General features: G+C 35.6%; 1 protein-coding gene across 2 annotated transcripts in view; it reads left to right on the forward strand.

Moving 5' to 3' along the window:
- The window catches only part of Magi3 (membrane associated guanylate kinase, WW and PDZ domain containing 3), a 245,468-nt gene that overhangs the window by 132,993 nt on the left and 87,596 nt on the right, over positions 1 to 24,879 (forward strand). For both annotated transcript variants that reach the window (XM_027940221.2, XM_027940223.2), the window contains exon 2: positions 15,673 to 15,789. In XM_027940221.2, coding sequence (XP_027796022.2) covers positions 15,673 to 15,789 — 117 coding nt within the window. The remainder of the gene's footprint in view (positions 1 to 15,672; positions 15,790 to 24,879) is intronic.

The following is a 24,879-nucleotide window of genomic DNA, read 5'->3' on the forward strand; positions in this document are numbered from 1 at the left end:
CTAATGACCTTAAGGGCACAGTTTTTTAAAATATGGTTTCTAATTTATTAGCTTTTTCTTATTGTAATAATAGATTTTAATTCTTGAAAACACAAGAACTATGAAGGAAAACTAGAGCTTTCACTTTAAAAACCATCATGCAATAATACTTTAAGTACTGTTCAGTATTTAAGTACGACTTTGTCTGATGTGCACCTCTTACATTTTTAAAATATGCACATCCTCAAGTATGTTTCCATTTGGGAGAACATTGAAAAGTCTATTTTATAACCTGCGTTTTCCCATTTAAAATACAATATAAACATTTGATAACATTGTTATATGTTGAAACCTTGCTTTTAATTTTTCTTAATGAAAGAATTTCTCTGTCTCAATGAACCAAAATAAAAGTAGTTTTCTAAAATGAATTCAGTGTAGTAGTCACATTATTTAAAATGTCATTTGTGTGTGTGTGTGCAAGACAAGTGTTTACTCATTACTATGCTAGGTTTTTTGTTTGATTGGGTTTTTTGGTTTTTTTTTGAAGAGGAGGAAAAAATTACTTTGGCTCACAATTTCAGAGGTTCAGCCAACTCCATAGCTTTGAGCCCAAGATGAGGCAGAACATCTGCCCAAGACTATAGCAGAGATGGCATGGTAGAGGAAAGCAGCTCAGGACCTAACAGTCAGGAAGCAAGGAGAGAGCTATGCTAGATATTTTAGAGGACACAAAGATGAATAAAGCCTAGTTTCTGACTTCACATAACTTAAGATCCAGCAAGGGAGCAGACACATGTCCCCTGTTGAGTGGCTAGCACCAGCAGGAGCAGAGGTGAACATAAGGCCTTAATTGTGTCTACTCCAGAGTTCTGCCTGGGTCTGAGCTTCAAGGTGGGCAAATGGTCAGCTAAGCAGGCCTTTTGCTCTAGTAATATTAATATGCTCACAGAACTGTTAAGCGCCAAGTAGAACATACACAAAACTGAAACCATAACGTGAACAGTTAGGTGTGGAGGTTAGAAGGGACAGGCCTGGCATAGCTGCCTCAGAATGAATGAACAAACATGTGAATACCTGTATAAACACACAACATTTTTCTCTGGGCACCAACTCTTTCTCTACCACTCATCCCTGGCATGTATCAGAAGGTTTTTCAGAGAAATATTTGTTATTTGTAAATACAAATTGTTATTTGTAAAAAGAAAACCTTCCTGGGGATGTGTAAGGTGTGCATCAGGAGACTTGACCTTAAAATTCAGCAACGTAGAAGCCAGGACAATAGATGAAATCTAACCAATGTATTTATGACGACTGCTTCCAGGAGCCTTTGAAGGGTGGGCACTCCCATTTTAACATGTACTGTTGCCATAATTTTCAGTATAGATAAAGACCGTGACCCCCCGCCCCCCACCGTTAGCAGACTTTGTCCCAACTAGTTAAGTACCTACAGTATTAAGCAGAAGAATGCAATGAGGCTCCATTCGTCTCCCTGTTCTTTCAAACTGCAAGTTGGAAGAGTGCTAAAAACTGATTAGTTTTAAGAACTTAAATGGCTCAAGAGATTCCAGAGTATTTAATATTTTTCACACTTGGGACTGGACAGTAATTTAATTATATAAATTTTTTAAAAATTCATTATGTTTCTGTTTGCCTGTAATGAGTGTGGCATACTGAGAGAATTATGTAGATATGGGTCTTCTAAATTTATAACCTTAGATATACTCTTACAGATAGAAGATAGAACAATATGGAATATAGCGATGGATAGAAAGAGTATGTCCATAGTTGTTAGCTTACAGCAATTATGAAGGGCTTTCGTGTCAGCTGTGTTAGTTGATCTTCTTTTAAATTCTTGTTACAAGGTTCTGCTCAAGCAACTGGTCCCAGGAACTCTTGTGCCAGCTTGTGTGAATTCTTCCTCATTTTCTAAGGGCCCGCTGTACTCGATATCTCTCAGTTCCTCTACTCACCACATTCTTTCCCACCACAAGTATGTACCTGTGCCTGTCTTATCCCTCTGCCAATGCTCCCCTGACCCCTTATGCCAGGCTAGCTCTTGTTGATTCTTGTTTTTAACTCTTGTGCTATGGGTGTCCTATTAAGGAATTTGGAGCCCGACCCCACAATATGTAGATTAGAGCCAACTTTTTCTTCTATTAGACGCAGAGTCTCTGTTTTTGATATCAAGCTCCTTGATCCATTTTGAGTTAACTTTTGTGCATGGCGAGAGAAAGGGATTCAGATTCATTTTGTTGCATATGGATTTCCAGTTTTCCCAGCACCATTTGTTGAAGATGCTATCTTTTCTCTATTGCATGCTTTTAGCACCTTTGTCAAATACAAGATAGTTGTAATCTTGTGGATTGGTCTCTGTGTCCTCTATTCTGTACCATTGGTCCACCTGCCTGTTTTGGTACCAGTACCATGCTGTTTTTATTACTATTGCTCTGTAGTGTAGTTTGAAGTCTGGTATCGCAATACCGCTTGTTTCACTCTTCCTGCTTAGAATTGCTTTGGCTATTCTGTGTCTTTTATTTTTCCAGATGAATTTCATGATTGCTTTATCTATTTAGGTTCTACAAAGAAACTACTAGAGCTAATAAATGAATTCAGCAAAGTGGCAGGATATAAAATCAGCACGCATAAATCAAAGGCATTCCTGTATATCAGCGACAAATCTTCTGAAATGGAAATGAGGACAACCACCCCATTCACAATATCCTAAAAAAAAAAAAATACTTGGGAATCAACAAAAGAGATGAAAGATTTATACAATGAAAACTACAGAACCCTAAAGAGAGAAATAGAAGAAGATCTTAGAAGATGGAAAAATATACCCTGTTCATGGATAGGCAGAACTAACATCATCAAAATGGCGATATTACCAAAAGTTCTCTATAGGTTTAATGCAATGCCAATCAAAATCCCAGGATAGCTCTTGTGTTTTCTTCAAGTTCTAGCTCCAATAACTTTTGACCAGTGAAATTTTCCTTGAATACCCAGCCTGAAGATCTAGGTTACACATTCCCATAATGCTTTGTACTGATTCTTTATAATGTCTCCATGTTTGAAATTCTTCATTAATGTTCATCTTTTCTGTGAGACTTAAAACTCTGTTTGGGCTCATTCACTGCTTTCCCCCATGTGCCTACTACTTAGGACTCGAAATGACTAGATGTGACTATTTCATGGAAAGGTGGGCTCTTAGAAAACAGCTTGCACCTACAAGCTTATGCACAAGAAGAAATTAATCACAAGACACACAAATATATAGAGAAAGACAGACACTTTAGCATGGTGCTTATAGTGCACAGTGCAGGTTCTGAAGCCAGAGGTAATGGGTTCACCTGCCAGCTCTGCTGCTTATTAGCATTGTGACCTTAGACAAATTATTTAAACTCTCTACTCTTTAGTTTCTTATCTGTAAAATAGGGATACTAATAATACCTCTCTCAAAGATTGTTAGGATGAGTGAGTTAAAATAAATAAATTAATGTATTTGCTAATAATAATACTAATTCTAAAATAATAGCATTCCTTTTTCTATTTTTCATTCTCATTCCTATACCTTCTTCCCAGAGTAGAAGAGTTGGGATTTTTTTTTCCCTACTCTAGGCTTGTTTTCCCCAGTGGAGCCAGAAGACAACAGATTTAAATGGTTAGCTTAGCTTTATTGTATGTTTGAATAAGCCAGATATCATTTTGTGAATGCATTTTAAAATACCAGTAAGGACTAACAGTGTTTGAGGAATTGGCATACAAACTAAAATGAAACCTACTTTTAAAGATTTATATAGATTTATAGATTACTTCCTTAATGAACAGTTTTTATCATATTTTGAAAATCAAAATCATTTTTATTTTTTAAGTCTTTACATAATTATGTACAGGCTATTAAAGAGTGCTGTATTATTTAAATGCTTACTAGTGTCTTCTAAATTTTTATGTATTCAAGGATAGAGAGGGTCAAATGAACAGTTAAGAATGCAAAATTAAGCTAATTTGTTTCTTCCTTATGCCAGGTACTAAGACTAAGTCTATTAAAACCAACCAAGCCTTGGCCCTGCGGTGGCTGATATTTAGTTTAACAATGTGTAAGGTGTTTTTTGATAACTTTTGTGCCACAGCATGTATGTGTGTATGTATATATATATATTTTTTTCTTAATTGCTTTTATTTTTTAAATACATGACAGTGGAATTCATCACAATTCTTATTACACGTATAGAACACAATTTTTCATATCTCTGTGTATGAAGTATTTCACACCAATTCATGTACATATTTTATTATGGAATGTCTAGATGTAATTATTTAGAAGAGCCTTGTAAATATATTAACATTTTCACCAACAAGTGGACTATAGTTTGCTTTGTTTTAGGGACCCCCTGCCTTGAGCCAAGGAGCCAGTCTGGTGTTAGAAATGTGTTTTATCTTTCTCACCACTTTCATGGAGCTTCCCCTCACTGCTGTGGAGCTCATAAAGAAGAGGAAGCAGTAAGATACACTGTTCTTCTAAGGTGTGATCTAATGGGAAATGAATAGTTAATAATATTAGTTGTGTCAAGTTACCATATATATGTATAAATTGTAGATAGACATACTACCTTTACTTTATTTATTTGTATCTGGTGCTGAGGATCAAACCGAATGCCTTACATGTGCTAGGCAGGTGCTGTACCACTGAGCTACGTACCCAGCCCCCAAGTTATCTTTTAGTGAACAGTTTATTGAAGTGAGCGGGTCACTAGGTTTTCTTTTGGACATCATGGTAAGAAAGAGAACTGGGACATGATTATTTCCTTTGAGGAAAAGAGTCTTAAAAATTTATAGCACCTACAGTTATGGTTTCAAGGCTAGAGATTTCCAAAAGAAAAAATTATGTCAAGAGGTTCTTATGGATATACAGAAGGCTATAAGCAGCTCCATTTCTTAAAGGGTATGTGTGCTTGCTAGCTGAAAGGAACTCACGATCATCACACAGTTGCACAGTGCTAAGTAGACTTTAAGAAATAAACATGAGAGATTTTCCTTTTAAAGGTCAAAGCTTGAAAGTAGCTAAGATACTTCAGAGAGCACAAAAAAAGCATTTAAGTTTGTGTTGGGAGCAAGAGCAACAAGAAGGTAGGCTCACTGTCTGAAGAATGGCAGCAGTTTATAGGCAGTATTAGACAATCCCTATTTGTTATTTTGCTTCTACTATAATCTTAATTTCTTATTTTGCTTCTCTATAATCTTGAAATAGCAGAATTCTCTTCCAACAGTGAAAGGTAAAATAAACAATTGGAAACAGGAGAAAATAAACAAAAAAAAAATATGTAAAAGGATCATTCACTGTAAGTGGATTTGCATTTTCAAGACAAATAAGTTGTCTCCCAGCTGCTAAAGGGATTCAGGATCTCATCAGGATCTCAGGATTATTGACAATATTTTATATATTTTTTTGGCAAAATCTTGGAGAATGTGGGAAGTACCAAGGGACTAAAGAGAGACAAATGTCCCAGTTTTCCCAAAAGAAGTAGACTGTGAAAATTAAAGTCTAATTTTCTAATATAAACTAAAATGTGGCAAAATTTAAAGAGTTTATTTTTTAAGTTTTGAGAATAGAATGATCACCATGATTTAGTGTGAATTTATAAGCACAAGACACGCCAAACTTACTTCATTTTTTTTTTACTTTTTAAAAAAGTTTTATAATTACTACTGTATTACAGAATAGTTAAAACATGTTGTATCTTGACTTTAACAAGTGGTTGATAAAGTCTCCTGGACTTTCCTTGTGAAAAAGATAATGAAATGTGGGTAATTGGGTTGATTTAGAGCTGTTTGCATGACATGCCAATACTAGAATGCTATAGGGTGTATCCAAGTAATAGCTAGTTATTCTATACACTAATTCCTCAAAGAAAATTGCTGGCGATGTTAATTTGCACATATTCAGAAAGTATGAATTTGTAGGTTGGAGTTCTTTTGACTAAGGATTAAAATTTTGAAACTTGAATGCCTGAATTTATCCACATGATTGAGGTTTCAGTTATAGACTTTTTCCTAGCCAAACTATAATTGTAAGCTATATGGATCTATTTTTAAGTTTCATAAATCACTTGAACTTATAAATCACTTAGAAGGCAGAGAATAACCTTAACACTCAAAGCAAAGGCTGGCTAGATACAAATGCTAATGTTATGAAGAATCTTACTTGTTGGGGTTTAATAACAACTACATTGACTGGACAGAGCAGTGACTCTGGAGGCTGAGGCAGGAGGATCACAAGTTCAAGGCTAGCCTGGGCAACTTAGTGAAATGCTGTCTCAAAATTTAAAAATGAACAAAAGGGCTGGGGATGTAGTTCAGTAATAGAGCACCTCTGGGTTCAATCTCCAATGCCGGGGACTGGGGGAACAACTGTATTAACCCCAAGGAGATGTTTTTTATACCCTTGAAATGCCAAGTTTATGTGAACTAACCCTAAATAAAAGGCAGAAGTTTATTATATAGAGTTAATATTTCTTTTTGGCCTTCTTGTAATCTATAGTCAGCTACCTATTCAGGACATTTAAACTCTTTTAAAAATACAAATTCCTTGAAATCATATGATAGAAGGAACCATAATATTCTGTCCCTTAAGAAAGTTCTTTTGGGTTTCTTGAGACAAGGAAGTCTCTGATGACTACAATATCCTACAAATTTTCATCTAAAAGAATGTCAACCTATGTACTCATCATTAAATTTTCATAATTGATATTTCATTGATAGAGTATTTTGTTTCCAACCTCAAAGGAGTAATGACTTTTTAATAGTCATCACTTGCACATTTTGTTTTATTTACTTTTATTTTTTATTGTTATTCTTTTGTGGTGCTGGAGACCAGGACCTTGTACATGCTAGGCAAGCACTGTACTAGCCCATCTATCCCTTTCCCTTTCCCTTTTTTCTTTTCTTTTCTTTCATGGGATCAAATCAGGACCTTGCTCATGCTAGGCAAGAACTCTACCAGTGAGCTACATGCCCAGCCCATGATTGTACATTTTAGATAAAATATCACATTTTTGAATAAAATTTTCTCTCACCCTTTTCTTTATTTAACTATTCCTCTAAGCATTAATCTAGAATCTCTGAATATGAGGGTAAAACAGCATTTTGATTCCAGCCTTGGTAGTTGTAGGTGTTATTCTTTAAATTTATCTCTTTGTGCTTTAACTCACCTCAAGATCTCATAGGCCCTTAAAACAAGAATTGGGTTGTTTCAACTCCATTCACCCTAAGAGACCCATTATGCTATATAATTTGTGATTTAGGATTTTATTGTGGCTGTATCTTTTAATTGTATCTAATTTAATGGCTGTTATTTTTATAGATTAAAATCCAATCTGGGTTTTTAGCATTTTATAGTTAGGTCTAAGTTGTGCCATATCTTAAAGCTTTAAATTAAAAATAAAAAGGAAATCATGAGTTAGACTAAGTATTGATTTCAGTTTTTTCCCCTTGGTACTGGCGATTGAACCTAGCATCTCATAAATGCTAGAGAGGTGCTCTACCACTGAGCTACAGCACCAGTCCCAGTTTGTCTTCTCCAATTGGAGAGGTTTAACCTTTGTCCATATTAAGTGTTTTTCTGAAAATATGTCCAATGATAGATTTTTTGGATATTGGAGTCTATGTCATTATTTTAAATGGGGGGAAAAAAAACAATGATGCATTCTTTGTCCATTCAAAAACTCTAACCAAATTTCTCCGAATATCACACTTTTAAGCATCGATAGCAACCAAAGCAGTTGTGTAATAATTACCATGCATTTGAGATAGTCTTAACTATTGCGGGGCGGTGGGGCAGAAGGAGATGGTACTAGGGATTGAACCTAGAGGCACTCTACCTCTAAGCTACATCCCCAGCCCTTCATATTTTTTATTTTGAGGCAGGGTCTCACTAAATTGACCAGGCTGGCCTTGAACTTGTGGTCTTCTGCCTCAGCCTCCCAGTCATTGGATTACAGACCTATGCCACCACGCCCAGTTCTCTTTCCTGATTTTTAAAGCATTTAATGAACTGTTTAATAGATAAATTTGGTTCAGTAAGCAATGAGACTATACAGTATTATGAATTTCTTCTACATGCCAATGAACAAGTACTGATAAAATTCTATCTAAATTAGACTTTGATTAATGGGACCCCTAAATGACTGACAGAATCAACCTCTGGGATTCTTCTATGTTCATTCCTATAAACACCTTTCAGATTTATTTCCTTCAATCACAAAGATTTCCCCCTTCCTCACTGTCTCTTTTTAGCAAGGTGAAAGAGGGAGTTGTTTTGGTTTGTGTTTATTTGTCTAGGGTCTGAATGTTATATTTGAACTTTAGAAATAGTGATTTCCTGCTTATATTAACACCGTCCCACATAGAGTATGTTTTTATTCACACGTTAGAAAAGAGCAAAAGAAAAGGTTAGAAATGTAATATTATGGGAAAATAATTAGAATGAACTGGTCTATAGTAACCTTTTGGTTTACCTTACCTGTCATAAGTGTGTTGTTCCAAATAAAACAAAGAGTATACTTTATCAACTAGTCATTTCTTTATTTCAGTGAGATTATCTATTTTGTCTTAATATTGATCTTTCCTTATTATCTTAAGTTTTGTCTAATGAGCAGTGTTTAGACTGCTTTGATTTCTGTTTTTAAGCTCCAAATTCACTGCTGTGAGTTTTCTACAATCCTCTGTTTGCTATTTCTTTGAGATCCCTAATATTCCTCTATTTATCTCCCATTTTTTCCTACAAAGAAAATCTTTGACTCTATTATTTATTCACATTGTCTATAGTAGTCAAGCAAGTGCACTGTTCAATCTAGTGACAGGCAGAAGGCCCTGATATGGGGCCCAGTTTTGACCTTTTCAAAGAGCAGAAAGATGGCACAGTAAGTGGAGCATAATTTGAGATGGGGGAAGAGTGAAGAAGTTAGGGTCAGAGACTGCCAAAGCCAGAACATGTAGGGCCTTCTTTGTCCTGAACAGGAGTTTAGATTTTATTCCAATTGCAACAGAAAGTCCTTGAGCTGGAGACTGGTGGCAGTGAGGAGGCTGAATAGGAATGCTGATCTAATTTGCATTTTAAATCTTATTGGCTACCATGTGAAGGATGAGGCAGGAAGGAGATAAAATAAATTCATGGAGAATGATTAGAAAAATACTGTTGAGAAATGATGGTGACTTAGATAAGGGTGGCATCAATGCAAATAAAGAGCAATGGGATGTTTTGGAGATACAGCTGACGAAGTAGCTAATGGATTGGATATAGGGGATAGAAATAAAAAGGAGAGATCAGGGGTGACTTCTAGATTTATTGCTTATTCTACCAGTTGATGGTGTTGTTATATTCTAAGACAGGGAAAACAGGGAGAGGAAAATACTGCTGGAGGGTGGAAGTAAGAGTTCTATTTTGGCTGTCTGAAAATTGCTTATTTGAAACTTCCAGGTATATCTACGATGTATATGAATGAGTTGGATGTGTTTGGAGCTTGGTAGAGATAGGTCAAGGATAGAGACATGATATGAATTTGGAAATTTGGGTATGTAGATGGTATTTAAAGCCATGGGACAGAATTAAATTACCTTGGATATCTATAATATTCTCAGACCTATACCTTTTCTTCATACCATGTAAAATTATACCTACATTATATTGCAGGTACATATTTTAATCATACTACCTATAATAATGGTATCCCTTTTTTGTCTTTTCATACTCATTTATTTATTCTGATTTGTTATACATGACAGCAGAATGCATTTCAACTCATCCATACACATATAGAGCACAATTTTTCATGTCTCTGGTTGTTCACAAAGTAGAGTTACACCATTTATGTCTTCATATATATACTTAGGGTAATGATGTCCATCTCATTCCACCGTCTTTTCTACCTGCGTACCCCCTTCCTTTCCCTCCCTGCCTTTTGCCCTGTCTAAAGTTCCTTCATTCCTCCCATGCTTCCCCCCATCCTCATTATGAGTCAGTATCCACATATCAGAGAAAACATTTGGCCTTTGGTTTTTTTGGGATTGGCTTACTTCTCTTAACATAATATTCTCCAGCTCCATCCATTTACCTGCAAATTCCATAATTTTTTTTCTCTTTTAATATTTTATGTATTATGCCGAGTAATATTCCATTGTGTTTATGTACCACAGTTTCCTTATCCATTCATCTACTGAAGGGCATCTAGGTTGGTTCAACAGTTTAGCTATTGTGAATTGTGCTGCTATAAACATTGATGTGGCTGTGTCCCTGTAGTATGCTGTTTTTAAGTCCTTTGGGGTATAAACTAAGGAGTGGGATAGCTGGATCAAATGGTGGATCCATTCCAAGGAATGGATCCATGCTGTTTTCTATATTGGTTGCACCAATTTGCAGTCCCACCAGCAACATATAAGTGTGCCTTTTCCCCCACATCCTCACCAACATTTATTGTTGTTTGTATTCTTAATAGCTGCCATTCTGACTGGAGTGAGATGAAATCTTAGAGTAGTTTTGATTTGCATTTCTCTAATTGCTAGAGATGTTGAACATTTTTTCATATATTTGTTGATTGATTGTATATCTTCTTCTGAGAAGTGTCTGTTCAGTTCCTTGGCCCATTTACTGATTGAGTTGTTTTTTTGGTGTCAAGTTTTTTGAGTTCTTTATATATCCTAGAGATTAGTGCTTTATCTGATGTGTATGTGGTAGAAATTTGCTCCCATTCTGTAAGCTCTGTATTCACCTCTCTAATCATTTCTTTTGCTGAGAAGAAGCTTTTCAGTTTGAATCTATCCCATTTTTTATTCTTAATTTTATTTCTTGCACTATAGGAGTCTTATTAAGGAAGTTGGGGGCCTAATCTGACATTATGAAGATGTGGGCCTACTTTTTCTTCTATTAGATACAGGGTCTCTGGTTTAATTCCTAGGTCCTTGATCCACTTTGAGTTGAGTTTTGTGCATGGTGAGAGATAGGGACTTAATTTCATTTTGCTGCATGTGGATTTCCAGTTTTCCCAGTACCATTTGTTGAAGAGGCTATCCTTTCTCCAATATATGTTTTTGGTGCTTTCATCTAGTATGAGATAACTATTTATGTGGGTTTTTCTCTGTGTCCTCTATTCTGTAGCATTGGTCTACAAGTCTATTTTGGTGCCAATACCATGTCATTTTTGTTACTGTTGCTCTATAGTATAGTTTAAAGTCTGGTATAGAGATGCCACCTGCTTCACTCTTGCTAAGGATTGCTTTGGCTACTCTGGGCCTCTTATTTTTCCAAATAAATTTCATGATCGCTTTTTCGAGTTCTTTGAAGAATGACATTGTGATTTTAATAGGAATTACATTAAATCTGTATATTGCTTTTGGTAGTATGGTCATTTTGACAATATTAGTTCTTCCTATCCAAGAACAAGGGAGATATTTCCATCTTCTAAGGTCTTCTTTAATTTCTTTCTTTAGCATTCTATAGTTTTCATTGTAGAGGTCTTTCACCTCTTTGGTTAAGTTGATTCCCAAGGCTTTTTTTGTTTTGTTTTTGAGGCTATTGTAAATGAGGTAGTTTTCTCTTTTAGAGGATTTGTCACTAATGTACAGAAATGCCTTAGATTTATGGGTGTTGATTTTATATCCTACTGCTTTGCTGAATTCATTTATTAGTTCTAGAAGTTTTCTGGTGGAATTATTTGGATCCTCTAGGTATAGAATCATTTTGTTGGCAAGTAGTGATAGTTTGAGTTTTTCTTTTTCTATCCGTATCCCTTTAATTTCTTTCATCTGTCTAATTGCTCTGGCTAGAGTTTCAAGAACTATGTTAAATAGAAGTGGTGAAAGAGGGCATCCCTGTCTTGTTCCAGTTTTTAGAGGGAAGGCTTTTAATTTTCTCCATTTAGAATGATGTTGGCCATGGGCTTAGCATAAATAGCTTTTACAATGTTGAGATATGTTCCTGTTATCCCTAGTTTTTCCAGTGTTTTGAACATGAAGGGGTGCTATATTTTGTTGAATGTTTTTTCTGCATCTATTGAGATGATCATATGATTCTTATCTCTTTTTATAATATTTTTTTAGTTGTAGATGGACACAATATCTTTATTTATTTATTTTTATGTGGTCCTGAGAGTCGAATCCAGTGCCTCACACATGTGAGGCTAGCACTCTACCACAGAGCCACAACCCCAGCCCCATATGATTCTTATCTTTAAGTCTATTGATGTGATGAATTACATTTGTTAATTTCTGAATGTTGAACCAACCTTGCATCCTTGGAATGAACCCCACTTGATTGTGGTATACTATCTTTTTAATATATTTTTGTATTTAATTTGCCAGAATTTTTTTTGAGAATTTTTGCATCTACGTTCATAAGAGATATTGTTCTGAAGTTTTCTTTCTTTGATGTGTCTTTGTCTGGTTTTGGAATCAGGGTGATATTGACCTTATAGAATGAGTTTGGAAGGGATCCCTCTTTTTCAATTTCATGAAATAAATTGAGGAGTATTGATATTAGTTCTTCTTTGAAGGTCTTGTAGAACTCAGCTGTGTATCCATCTGGTCCTGGACTTTTCTTGGTTGGTAGGCATCGAATGGCATCTTCTACTTCATTGCTTAAAATGGATATGTTTACATTGTGTATATCATCCTGATTTAGTTTGGGCAGATCATATGACTCTAGAAATTTGCTGATGTCTTTGATATTTTTTATTTTACTGGTGTACAAATTTTCAAGATAATTTCTAATTATCTTCTATATTTCTGTAGTGTCCGTTGAGATATTTCCTTTTTCATCACCTATATTAGTGAGTTTTCTCTCTCCTTCTCTTTGTTTTCATAGCTAAGGGTTTGTCAATTTTATTTATTTTTTCGAAGAACCAATTTTTTGTTTTGTCAGTTTTTTCAGTTGTTTCAATTTTATTGATTTCAGCTCTGATTTTTATTATTTCCTTTCTTCTACTGCTTTTGGTATTGATTAGTTCTTCTTTTTCTAGGGCTTTGAGATATAATTTTTGGTCATTTATTTGATGACTTTTTCTTCTTTTAAGGAATGAATTCCATGCAATGAATTTTCCTCTTAGTACTGCCTTCATAGTGTCCAGAGATTTTGATATGTTGTATTTTACCTCTTAAGATTTTTTAAAAATCTCCTCTTTGATGTCTTTTGCAACCCATTGTTCATTCAACAGCATATTATTTAGTCTCCAGGTGTTAGACTAGCTTCTATTTTTTTATGTCATCATTAATTTCTAATTTCAATCCATTATAATCTGATAAAATGCAGGGTACTATCTCTACTTTTTTGTATTTGGTAAGAGTTGCTTTGTGGCATAATATATGGTCTGTTTTACAGAAGGATCCATGTGCTGCTGAGAAGAAAGTGTATTCATTTATTGATGGATGAAATAGTCTATTTATGTCAGTTAAGAGTATGTTATTGATTGTATTATTGAGTTTTGAGGTTTCTTTGCTTAGCTTTTATTTGGAAGATCTATCCAATGGTGAAAAATGCATGTTAAAGTTACCCAGAATTATTGTGTTGTGGTCTGTTTGTCTCTTGAACTTGAGAAGAATTTGTTTGATGAATATAGATGCTCCATTGTTTGGGGCATATATATTTATAATTGTTATGTCTTCTTGATGTATGGTTCCCTTAAGCAGTATGAAAACCTTCTTTATCCCTTTTGAGTAACTTTGGCTTGAAGTCTACTTTATTTGATATGAGGATGGAAACCCCTGCTTTTTTCTGCAGTCCATGTGAGTGGTCTGTTTTTCCCAACTTTTTACCTTCGGTCTGTGGATGTCTTTTTCCTATGAAATGAGTCTCTTGAAGGCAGCATATTGTTGAGTCATTTTGTTAAATCTAATCTTTTGATTTGGTGAGTTTAGGCCATTAACATTCAGGGTTATTATTGAGACAAGATTTGTATTCCCAATCATTTTTGTTTATTTTTGATATTTAACTTGACTTGGTTTCTCTTTTGTTTGGTTTTTCCTTTAGTGTAAGATTCCCTTTGCTGATGTTCATTGTTGTTTTTCATTTCCTTCTCATGGAATATTTTGCCAAAGATGTTCTATAGTACAGGCTTTCTAATTGTAAATTCTTTTAACTTTTGTTTATCATGGAAGGTTTTTATTTTGTCATCAAATCCAAAGCTTAATTTTTCTGGAAATAAGATTCTTGGTTGGCATTCATTTTCTTTCAGAGCTTGATATATTTTGTTCCAGGATCTTCTAGCTTTCAGGGTCTGGGTTAAAAAATCTGCAGAGATCCTAATTGTTTTCCCCCTATATGTAATCTGATTCCTTTCTCTTGTGGCTTTTAAAATTCTATCTTTAGTCTGTATACTAGACATTTTCATTATAATGTGCCTTGGTGTAGATCTGTTGGAATTTTTGTACATTTATTGTCCTGTAAGCCTCTTATATTTGGTTTTCCAATTCATCCTTCATGTTTGGGAAATTTATTTCATTGAAGAGATTGTGCATTCCTTTGGTTTGAATCTCTTTTTCTTCCTGTATCCCGATAACTCTTAGATTTGGTCTTTTGATGTTATCCCATAATTCTCAGTTCATAGTTTCTTACCATCTTCACTGTGTGGTCAACTTTATTTTCAAGATTATATATTTTGTCTTCATTATCTGACATTCTGTCTTCCAAGTGATCTAGTCTGTTAGTGATGCTTTCTGTTGAGTTTTTTATGTTGTTTATTGTTTCCTTCATTTCAAGGATTTCTGATTTTTTTCAGAATCTCTCTCTCTTTCTTGAAGTAGTCTTTTGCTGCCTGCAGTGGTTCCCTTATCTCTTTGTTTGTGTGATCAGTGGTTGCCTGTATTTGCTGTCAACTCTTCGTTGGAGTGATCAATTTTTCCCTGTATTTGCTCACTTAGGTCATTCTTTAATTCGTAGATCATTTTAATTATGTACATTCTGAACTCCTTCTCTGACATTTCATCAACTGCACTGTCCATGGATTCTATTATTGTAGTATCTTGGTTTGTTTGGGGCACTTTCCTCCCTTGTTTTTTCATGTTGTCTTCCTTTCTTGCATATCTGAGGTATTACAGTTTCTACACTATCTTACAGTGTCCATGCAGATTACCTGTACCTCACCTTGGTGTTGGGCTTCCAAACTCCCGCCAGTGTCTCACAATAAATGCTACTGCAACTAAACTAAAGGTGGTGGTGGCAATAGCAGAGATAACTCAAGATAGCAGTGAGGGTGTCCCAAGATGGATGCAACCACTTTCAGAGATGGGGCTGAAAGGGTGGGCTTCCTATTCAGAGATGCAGCTGCCTCCAGACCCTATCTGTTGTCCCAAGGTAGAGGCTACTGCATGGGGAAGGCTATGGCTATGGCTGCAGTGTTCCAAGATGGAGGTGGGGTAGGCCTGGGTTCCTGCGTGGGTCTGCTGATTGGTGGGGGTGGTCCTGGGCTGGGGCCTGGCCTTGGCTGGGGGTGGGGGAGTATTGGTGGGGCGGTCCTGGGCCAGGGCCTGGGCCTTGGCTCTTTCGAGGATTGGCGGGGAGGTCCTTGGTATTACTTCTTTATGTAAAATATTCTGATTTCTTTTTCCTGTTTATAATTAAATAGTTTAAAGGTATTAAGTCCTTAGCTTCCATATTTAAGTGGACATCTAACAGTTGTAATGTTTTGTTTTCTCTTTCTTTTTTTCTTGTAGGCAAAGTGATTAATAAAGATTTGCGACATTACCTGAGTCTTCAGTTTCAGAAAGGATCAATTGACCACAAACTGCAGCAAGTGATCAGAGATAATCTCTACTTGAGAACCATTCCATGTAAGTATGTAATGGAACAAAAGCAGCACTAAAAAAATGACAAAATCATAGAATTTGCAGGGAAATGGATGGCACTAGAGCAGATCATGCTTAGTGAAGCTAGCCAATCCCTAAAAAACAAATACCAAATGTCTTCTTTGATATAATGAGAGCAACTAAGAACAGAGCAGGGAGGAAGAGCAGGAAGAAAAGATTAACATTAAACAGATACATGAGGTGGGATGGAAAGGGAGAGAAAGGGAAATTGCATGGTAATGGAGGGAGACCCTCATTGTTATACAAAACTACATATAAGAGGTTGTGAGGGGAATGGGAAAATAAACAAGGAGAGAAATGAATTACAGTGGATGGGGTAGTGAGAGAAGATGGGAGGGGAGGGAGGGGGGATAGTAGAGGATAGTAAAGGTAGGAGAATACAACAGTTACTAATAGGGCATTATGTAAAAATGTGGATGTGTGACCGATGTGATTCTGCAATCTGTATTTGGGGTAAAATTGGGAGTTCATAACCAACTTGAATCTATTGTATGAAATATGATATGTCAATAGCTTTATAATGTTTTGAACAACCAATAAAAAAAATAAATTAAAAAAAAAAAAAAGAAACAAGGCAGAAATATCCTTGCTTAACTAATAAGACATTTAGAAATAATTTAGAATCCAGTGTCTCATAAATTGTGAAGACTAAGTTGGGGACAAGAATGAAACACAAATAAGGAGAAAAACTTTCAGAGAACTTCAGAGGTTTGATTTTTAAAAGTAGAAAAATTGGAAGAATATATTGTGTCACCAAAGTTTCTAATTATGTTTTGGGGTTTTTAAAAATATTTTTTTAGTTGTCAATGGACCTTTACTTTGTTTGTATGTGGTGCTGAGAATCGAACCCAGTGCCTCACACATGCCAGGCAAAGTGCTCTACCACTGAGCTACAACGCCAGCCCCTCTAATTATGTTTTAAAAATATATATTCCTCTGGTCCTCTGCATTTCCTTAGACCCTTACCTTTTCTTGCTTAGAGTATTTTTCTTTTTGTTTTCTTTCTCCTTGCCCCCACTTTAAAAACAACAAACAAACAAAAAAAAACCCATAGTATCATATAGTGGCAAAGTACCAGCCAGGTAAAACTAAGTTCAGAATCTTGACTCCAGGATCTTACTCACTGCTTCAGTTGGGCAAGTTAATGTTCCTGATCCTCAGTCTCCATATATAAATTGAGAATAACACGACACACCTCATATAATTGTTACCAAAATTAAAATGTTAACCTGTGTGTAAACCACTCGAGCTAGAGTAGGCACTACAGCAATTTGTCTCTTGACCCCTTCTAACTGGATTCCCTCCCTCTCATGTCACCTTAGTCCAGTTCATTTTTAAAGTATACATATGATTCTGGTCAGTCATTTATCCTTCAGTCCAGACTCCTTAGCATGGTATAAAATATTTTTTGTCCTTAAATGACTCCTTGTCTATAATTTCTTTCCATAAGTCTAACTTGTCAAATTTCAGAAATATAACTCCTGCCTTCTTTAAAATTTATTTACGTAATGTACCTGTTAATTTTTTTTATTCTTAAAAATTTTTGATCTCTTTGTTTTACAAGCAGTTCTGATCTTTACTCAATAACCATTGTGAAACTTTTTAAAATATTTATTGATGTAATCATCATCTTTAGCCTCAGTTCTATCATGTTTTTCTGTTTTACCATATGGAAGTCTTGTATATAATAAGTCTTTTTCTATGTAGTCTTATTTTATTTGATCTCTCTCTTTTTAAGAAGGTTTATATCTTTATTCTTACAGATTTTTGATAATTGAGCTATGTCTACATTTGCAAAGCAAACAACTCTTGCATTACTGTACCTTCCCCTTTGTAATCATCATTATTATTCTGTGAGTAAATGCATATTTAGTTTTACCCCAGTCCTTATGTTGTGGTTGTCTAAAGCTTATTCTTAAGCAACTGTGGTTGTCTAAAGCTTATTCTCCATTAGATTTCCCCAGAAAAGTTCGCAGGATCATCTTAGCAGTTTGTGACCTTTATTCTTTGCTGTGTGTTTGGACATTTATTAAATTTTGGGCTCTTATTTGGACATTTATTAAATTTTGGGCTCTTATTAATTTCAAAAGAAATTACTTTTGAATAGAAGACAACAAAATGATGGCACTGAATAATATGATATCCACAATGTCCAGCATCTACTCAAAAATGACTATAGATATTCACAAAAGTAGGAAAATGTGATCTATATTAATTTTCTTTTGAAAGGTTAAGAGAGCTTTTAACTTTCTTTTTGTGGAAAAAGTGGCAGAATGATTCCATGTTTTACAATGTCACCTTTAAACAAATCAGGCTCTCCTTAATACCTTCCAAAAATACATTTACATTGTAATTCCAGGGTGAAGAGTAACACAAAATTGTATATTTAACTTATTGAGAATAGGTTACTTTATCCAGCTACATAACATCAAATACACAAATAAATACCAACCAAATTTGTTATTTCCATACAAACCCAAGAATTGTGTTGCACCTAATTTTAGTTTTGAGAATACCAACTTGGCAAAGTGCTCTCCAAAGCTTTACATTTAACTAAATTTAACTTTTAAAGTACAGTTTAGAATCCAGAATGTACAGTAACAATAATCACAGATCTGAATGGTTTAACAATAATCAAAGTCTAGCCTTAAATCTTTTATAACTTTTAGCAAACAGTGTTAATCATCAGAAGTTGACTTAGCCAAAGCAAACAGATATAAGATAGGTCTTCAAGTGACAGTGTGGACCTTCTATGTCAGATAAAATGTATAAAAGAGAGCACTTATTAGTTATCTTGCCTTTAAACTTACATGAACTTTCATTTTATAAACTTTTACATAACACTTAGACAAGGCTTAGTTAGTTCTCAGATGCATACATATATCTAGTCACATATATTTTGGGTAAAACCTAAATAACAGTTGTTTGTTTAACCAGTTACAAAGTAATCATTTAAGATTTTAAAACAGGTACAAACCCTAATTCCTTTAAGACTTAATTTCCCCAAGTAGCAAAACTTAATACAAGAAAACTATATCAATAGGTAAGAGCAGATCAATGTTTCAGACTTTGCTTCATATAAGTACATTAAAGTTCAAATAACTCTAACTGAATGTGCTAATTATAGCCAATTTAATAACAAAACACAAACTTTTTGAGATTTACCGTCTGCAAACCTTCTGCGACTTACTTAAATGTTCAAAACTTCTTTACATCTTAGTTTTGCCCTCTTTCATCTTGAACTTTAGCAAAAGAATATTAATTTGCCAGACAAAATACTTCCTCATCCAGAAACATTTCTTTTACCTTTGAATTTTCTGTACTACAATATATTTCCATACTTATAACTTTCTTTTATCTTTTCTACTTTTGGACCATTTCTTAAATTCATATTCTAAAACAGACCTTATGAATGTTATCTGTGCATTTAATTTACACAACAAATTTCATCCCAAGAGAGGATTAGACAATCCAGCATATACAGAAAAACTGTACCGTAATCTTTTCCTCCTAGGTTACATTCAGGGGATTGGAGCACAGGATATTTTTGAGCCTGGCCTGTCTCCGTTACCATAATCATAATGCCATCAACTTAACAAGTGAGTTCCTCATTGTCAGCTGTACCCAGAGGCTCCTTTGGGGCCTTTTTCTTTTACTTTTTTTTTTTTTTTAAAGAGGGTGGGGGAGGGAATTTTTTTTTTTAATATTTATTTTTTTTAGTTTTCAGCGGACACAACATCTTTGTTTGTATGTGGTGCTGAGGATCGAACCCGGGCCGCACGTATGCCAGGCGAGCACGCTACCGCTTGAGCCACATCCCCAGCCCTGGGGCCTTTTTCTTATACTAGGCATATTGATACAATGGAGGAGGCCCATTTCATCCTTTTCTTTATTTTTCCTTGAGACCCCCTTGTGGAGGCTGCCTACAAAACACAGGTTGGCCTTAGTTTCTGTATTTTCCTTTTCTGGATGCAGTTATGTGTTCTGCCAGTCTCCCTGGGCATTTAGTTTGATGGGCTACTAATACACCAAGAATTGCTTTGCTCCAGTGATGAATATCCCCTGGCCAATTGGTTCTCCTGTCAGGTCTTAAAAAGGGAGATTATTCCTATCCCCCGGTCATAAACTGACAGTGCTGGAACCTACTGCCACATCCTTTGTGGCCAGCAGTCTCTATCCACAGAGGCCAGGTTTTCTTTGGCCATGTCCTGCAGCCCAGCAGCTTTTCTATATCCCCCTGCCCTGTCCCCCAGTTTAGGGTTTAGGGGTAGTGTCCTTGACCATAGTGAAATGAGATGCAGCTGCAGGCTGAGCAACAGTGCTGGGAGCCAGTACTGGGTTTAAAAGATTTAAATCTTTTTAACCCTTTCTTCTGGTGTTCTGCTATCCTTCACACCAGAGGCAGTGCCTTTTTGCACCTTCATCTTGGTTCCTATGGTTCAGACCCCTTAGCATGCAACTCCATCAATGCCTATGCATACAGAATCTCTTTCATATACTTTACCCCTGACAGACCAACTTCAACATCAAGATTGTATAATAATCCAGAAAAAAACATTTAAAGGCCAGATTGTATTACAGTAAATCCTCTTTCTCTTAGACAAGCTTTTACCCATAGGTGACCCATGCAGCTAAGATCTCTCTGCTCAAGAGACTACTGGTAAGATCAATGCAGTATGGCCCATGTCTTAAAGGGACAGTAACAGACTCCCCCCCCCCACACACACACAAAAAAAAAAAAAAAGAGAGAGAGAGAGGATCACCAAAACTAGGGCTGACAGACAGGAACCTTTAAAACAGACAGACCTGCACATATAAATTTCTTCCACTTATTTTACCTTTGACAGACCAACTCCAAATGCAAGATTATATAATAATCTAGAAATCTATTTAAAAGCCAGATCATTACAGTAAAACATTATGGTAGACAGACTTATAGGTGGTCCTTTGTTCAACTCACTTTACCTCTGACAGGCCAACTCCAATTGCAAGATTGTACAAAAAAGAAATACAGAGAGAGAGACAATCTGAGAGGAGCCCCCAAACCATGGCCAGCAGAACCTTTAAATTGACCAGCCACAATCTTTCCCAACACTACTCATAGAATCAGTGCAGTACTGGCCATGTCTTAAAAGAGGCAATAGCAGATAAACACAAAACAGGCAACCAGAGGAAATTCCCAAACCATGGTCAACAGCAGGGAACCTTTGAAACAGACCAGATGGGGGAAATCCTAAGTTCCCAACTCCTGCTTAACTGTGACTTCTACACCAGCAGTACCACAGATATCCCCACGAAGAGGGACCACACATTCCTACAAAGGGGAACCAGATGTGTAGAAGCAAGGGTCTCAGTGTGCACACTGGAGGAGCTTTACTGAATGGTCAAAGTTGTCATGACTTTCCTGAGTTCAGTTTCCTTTTTTCAAAGTAAAGCATTTGCTGGAACAACTTGTGCAGTTCAGGGAGAGAAGGTGGAAGTCCCCTGAAGCAAAAAGAGCGACGGCAGCTGCTGGAAGCAGTCCTCTCTTTACTCATAGGAATAGCTCCTCTGGTTCAGTCCAAGGCAAACTCACACCATCTCCCAATTTCTCCAGCAGTCGGCCCTCAATAGACTCACCAGCTCCCCTGTATCCTCAGCTTTGAAGCGGGGTTGCTTGGAATGCCAGGCCTGTCCAGGAAAGTTGGAGCGGGGGAGGCTTTCAAGTCCCTTCGTGATCTCCAAATTTGTTACTGAAAGCTCAGTCCTTATTCCGGATGCCAATCCAATAATGAGGACATGGTTTGAGAAAAAGGAAAGAGAAGGTTTTATTGCTTTCTTAGCAAAGGAGAAACATGGGGACTCCTCTCCCAAAGCCTGTGATTCTCTCCATATGACGTTTTTAAAGTCAGCTGATAGAAAAAATAGAAATGACACATGAAATATCATCACCATACCAGGAATTTTACAGTTATAAATATGCTGAAGGATTTAAAGCACAATATGAAAACAATGAAGTGAAAATTAAATATTAAAAAAAAAGGAATAAATGCACTTAAAATTTCACTGGAGGGGTTTAACAGCAGATTAGAAATTGCAGGGAGGAAAAAAAAAGATCAGTGAATGTGAACACATAGCAGTATAAATGAATCCAACTGAATCCAAGGAAAGAGACCAAAAAAAGTGAACTTATTTTTGAAGCAACCAAACAACAAGAGAACAAGTAAGAGAGATTTCTATTTCTGCCTCCAAGGACAGACTGCCAGTGGACTTACCCTCACCATAAACAACACTCGAACAAGATATGAGTAGCATCTGTTTTCAGATAGTGAAATATAGCCACAGTAGGACTATGATCCGTTCATATTGACCTATGGCACAATATCAAGCCAAAGTGGGGGAAGCAGAAAAAACACTTGAAGAAATAGTGGCTGAAATTTTTCCAAAGTTTATGAAAACTATAAATATGCAGATCTAAGAAGTTCAACAGACTGCAAGCAGAAGGAAAAAAACCAAACCACACCAAGGCAGATCATAATCTAATTGCTAAAAAACAATGATCAAAAGAGAATGTAAATGGCTGATGGAGAAAAGAGAAGATATATTACCAGCAAGAGAGCAAAGGACTACGATAGGCCTACCAAATAAAACAGTGCAAGCCAGAATCCATCAGCCACCAGGGGACATTTTTAATATGCTAAAAGGGGAAAAATAGCCAACATATATTTCTATGTACAATAAAAATATCCTTCAAAAGTAAAAGAGAAATGAAGAATTTTTCAGAAAAACAAAGTTGAGAGAGAGCTGGGACTGATTCTTTGCTAAAATACTTTCCTAGCATATGTGAGGTTCTGGATTCCATCACCAGTGTTTCCTTCCTCCTCCCCCCTGCACACACACATACCAAATAAAAGAAAATTTTCAGCAGCAGAAATATTACTATAAGAAATATTAAAAGAAATTCTTCAAGTAGCAGAGAAATAAAACTGAAAGGAAGATGGGTAACTTTATAATCATCCTTGAATATTTCAATATTCCCTCTTAGCAGTTAATTTAAAAATTACACAAAAAGTCAGAAAGACTAACAGAGCAGTACTTTCTTTCATTTTTAAGGGAAGCAGGGGTTACTGGAGATTGAAACAAGGGGCCCTCTACCACTGAGCTACCTCCCTTTTTACTTTGAGACAGGGTCTTACTTAAATTGCCCAAGCTAACCTAGAACTTATAACTTTCTTCCTCAACCTCCCAAGTAGCTAGAATTACAGGTGTACACCACCACACCTCATTATGAACAGTACTTTCCACCAACAGCACCTAATTGCTATGTATTTTAATGTTACCCAGCAACAGGAAAACACACATTCCTTTTTAGTACAAATGAAGCACTTTCAAATATTTTTGAAATATTTCTGGGTCACAAAAAAAGACTCAGTAAATACAAGTTAAATTATACAAATTATACAAAATATGCTATCTGGCTAGAATATAATTTAATTAGTAATCATTAACATAATGATAATTGAAAAATCCCCAAATATTTAGAAATTAAATAGAACATTTCTAAATAACCTGTGCACCAAAAAAAAAAAAAAGAACAAAACAAAAAAATTACCAGGGAATTTACAAAATATTATTGTATCAATATATTAAAATGTATCAAATATATCAATTTTTAGACTATATCTAGAGCAGTACTTAGAGGGAAACTTAGATTTAATACTGATATTAGAAAATAATAAAGCTCTCAAATCAGTGATATAATTTTCTACCTTAAGTATCTAAAATAAGAAGAGGAAAGTAAATAAAGAAAAATTAAGCAGAAAAAAAATTTGTAGTAAAGAGTAGAAATTGATGAAATATAGAGTAAGTCAGTGAAATCCAAAACTGATTCTTTGAGATCAATAAAATTGATAAATTTCTAGTGGACTGCTCAGGAAAAAGAGAAAATAGAAATCAACAATATCAGGAATGAGAGAGGTGGCATTGCTAAAATCCTAGTATTAAGTGGGTAATAAAGAGTATTCTGAATAAGTTTATACTAATAAACTCAACAACTTAGATGAAATACACAAATTCCTTGGAAGACAAAACCTACCAATGCTCACTCAAGAAGAAATAGATGACCCAAACAACTCTTTATTCAAAAAGAAATTGAATTTGTAGTTTGTACTTTCCCATAAAGAAAACTTATTAACCTTGTGCAAATAAGTACTAATAAATTGTTCTAGACATTTGAGAAAGAGAGAATATCTATTTTACACAAACCCTTCTAAGAAATAGATGAGGGAACATTTCCCAAAACATTTTTTTCATCTGAGTATTATTCTAGTTCAAAACCCAGACCAAAAAAAAAAATTAAAATAATATTAGATCAAAATTTTTTATGAACATAGACTAAAAAATGTTTAATAGTATTTCAACAAATCAATATGTAACACTGTATAAAGGGATAACATTTTATGACCAAGCAGGGTTTGTCCCAGGAATGTAAAGTTGGTGTATCATTTGAAAATTAATACTATGACAGACTTGTAGAAGAAGAGCCATATGATCTTCTCAATAGATGCAGAAAAATCATATGACAAAATTCAACTTCCATTCATGATAGAATTTTTCAGAAAACTAATACACCATTTGTTACTTATTGTTTCTTGGCTGCAGATCTGTTCTTTTTTCCCTGCTTTGGAGAACTGCAACATTTCTCTCCTGTCCTCTGGCACAATGTTAAGCTTTGTCAGTAGAGGGCGCAGGAAGGATACTGGATAAAGAGGATTGTGTTCCTGGTCCAGCCTCTCTTTGCTCCTGCTCTGCAAGAAGATATTCAGAAAGTTAGAGCAGACTGCTTCCCAGTGGTAGATTGAATGCATACTTGCTGAAGGTGGGAGTCCTTTCAGGAGGGAGGTCAGCAACACTTTTGTGTGTGGCTTCCCGAGTTCTACTAGCTCACCTGCTGACTCCTTAGCAGTCTTCTGGTGGATTCTGTGGATCCCAGCTGTCTCCTCAGATTTCAGAAACAGCTCTGCAAATAGCTTTCCAGTAGGTTTCTGGCAAGTCCAGCCAGTATTCCATCTGGTT

This window comes from Marmota flaviventris, chromosome 10 (genome assembly GCF_047511675.1).
Source record: "Marmota flaviventris isolate mMarFla1 chromosome 10, mMarFla1.hap1, whole genome shotgun sequence".
Classification (NCBI taxonomy): Eukaryota; Metazoa; Chordata; class Mammalia; order Rodentia; family Sciuridae; genus Marmota; species Marmota flaviventris.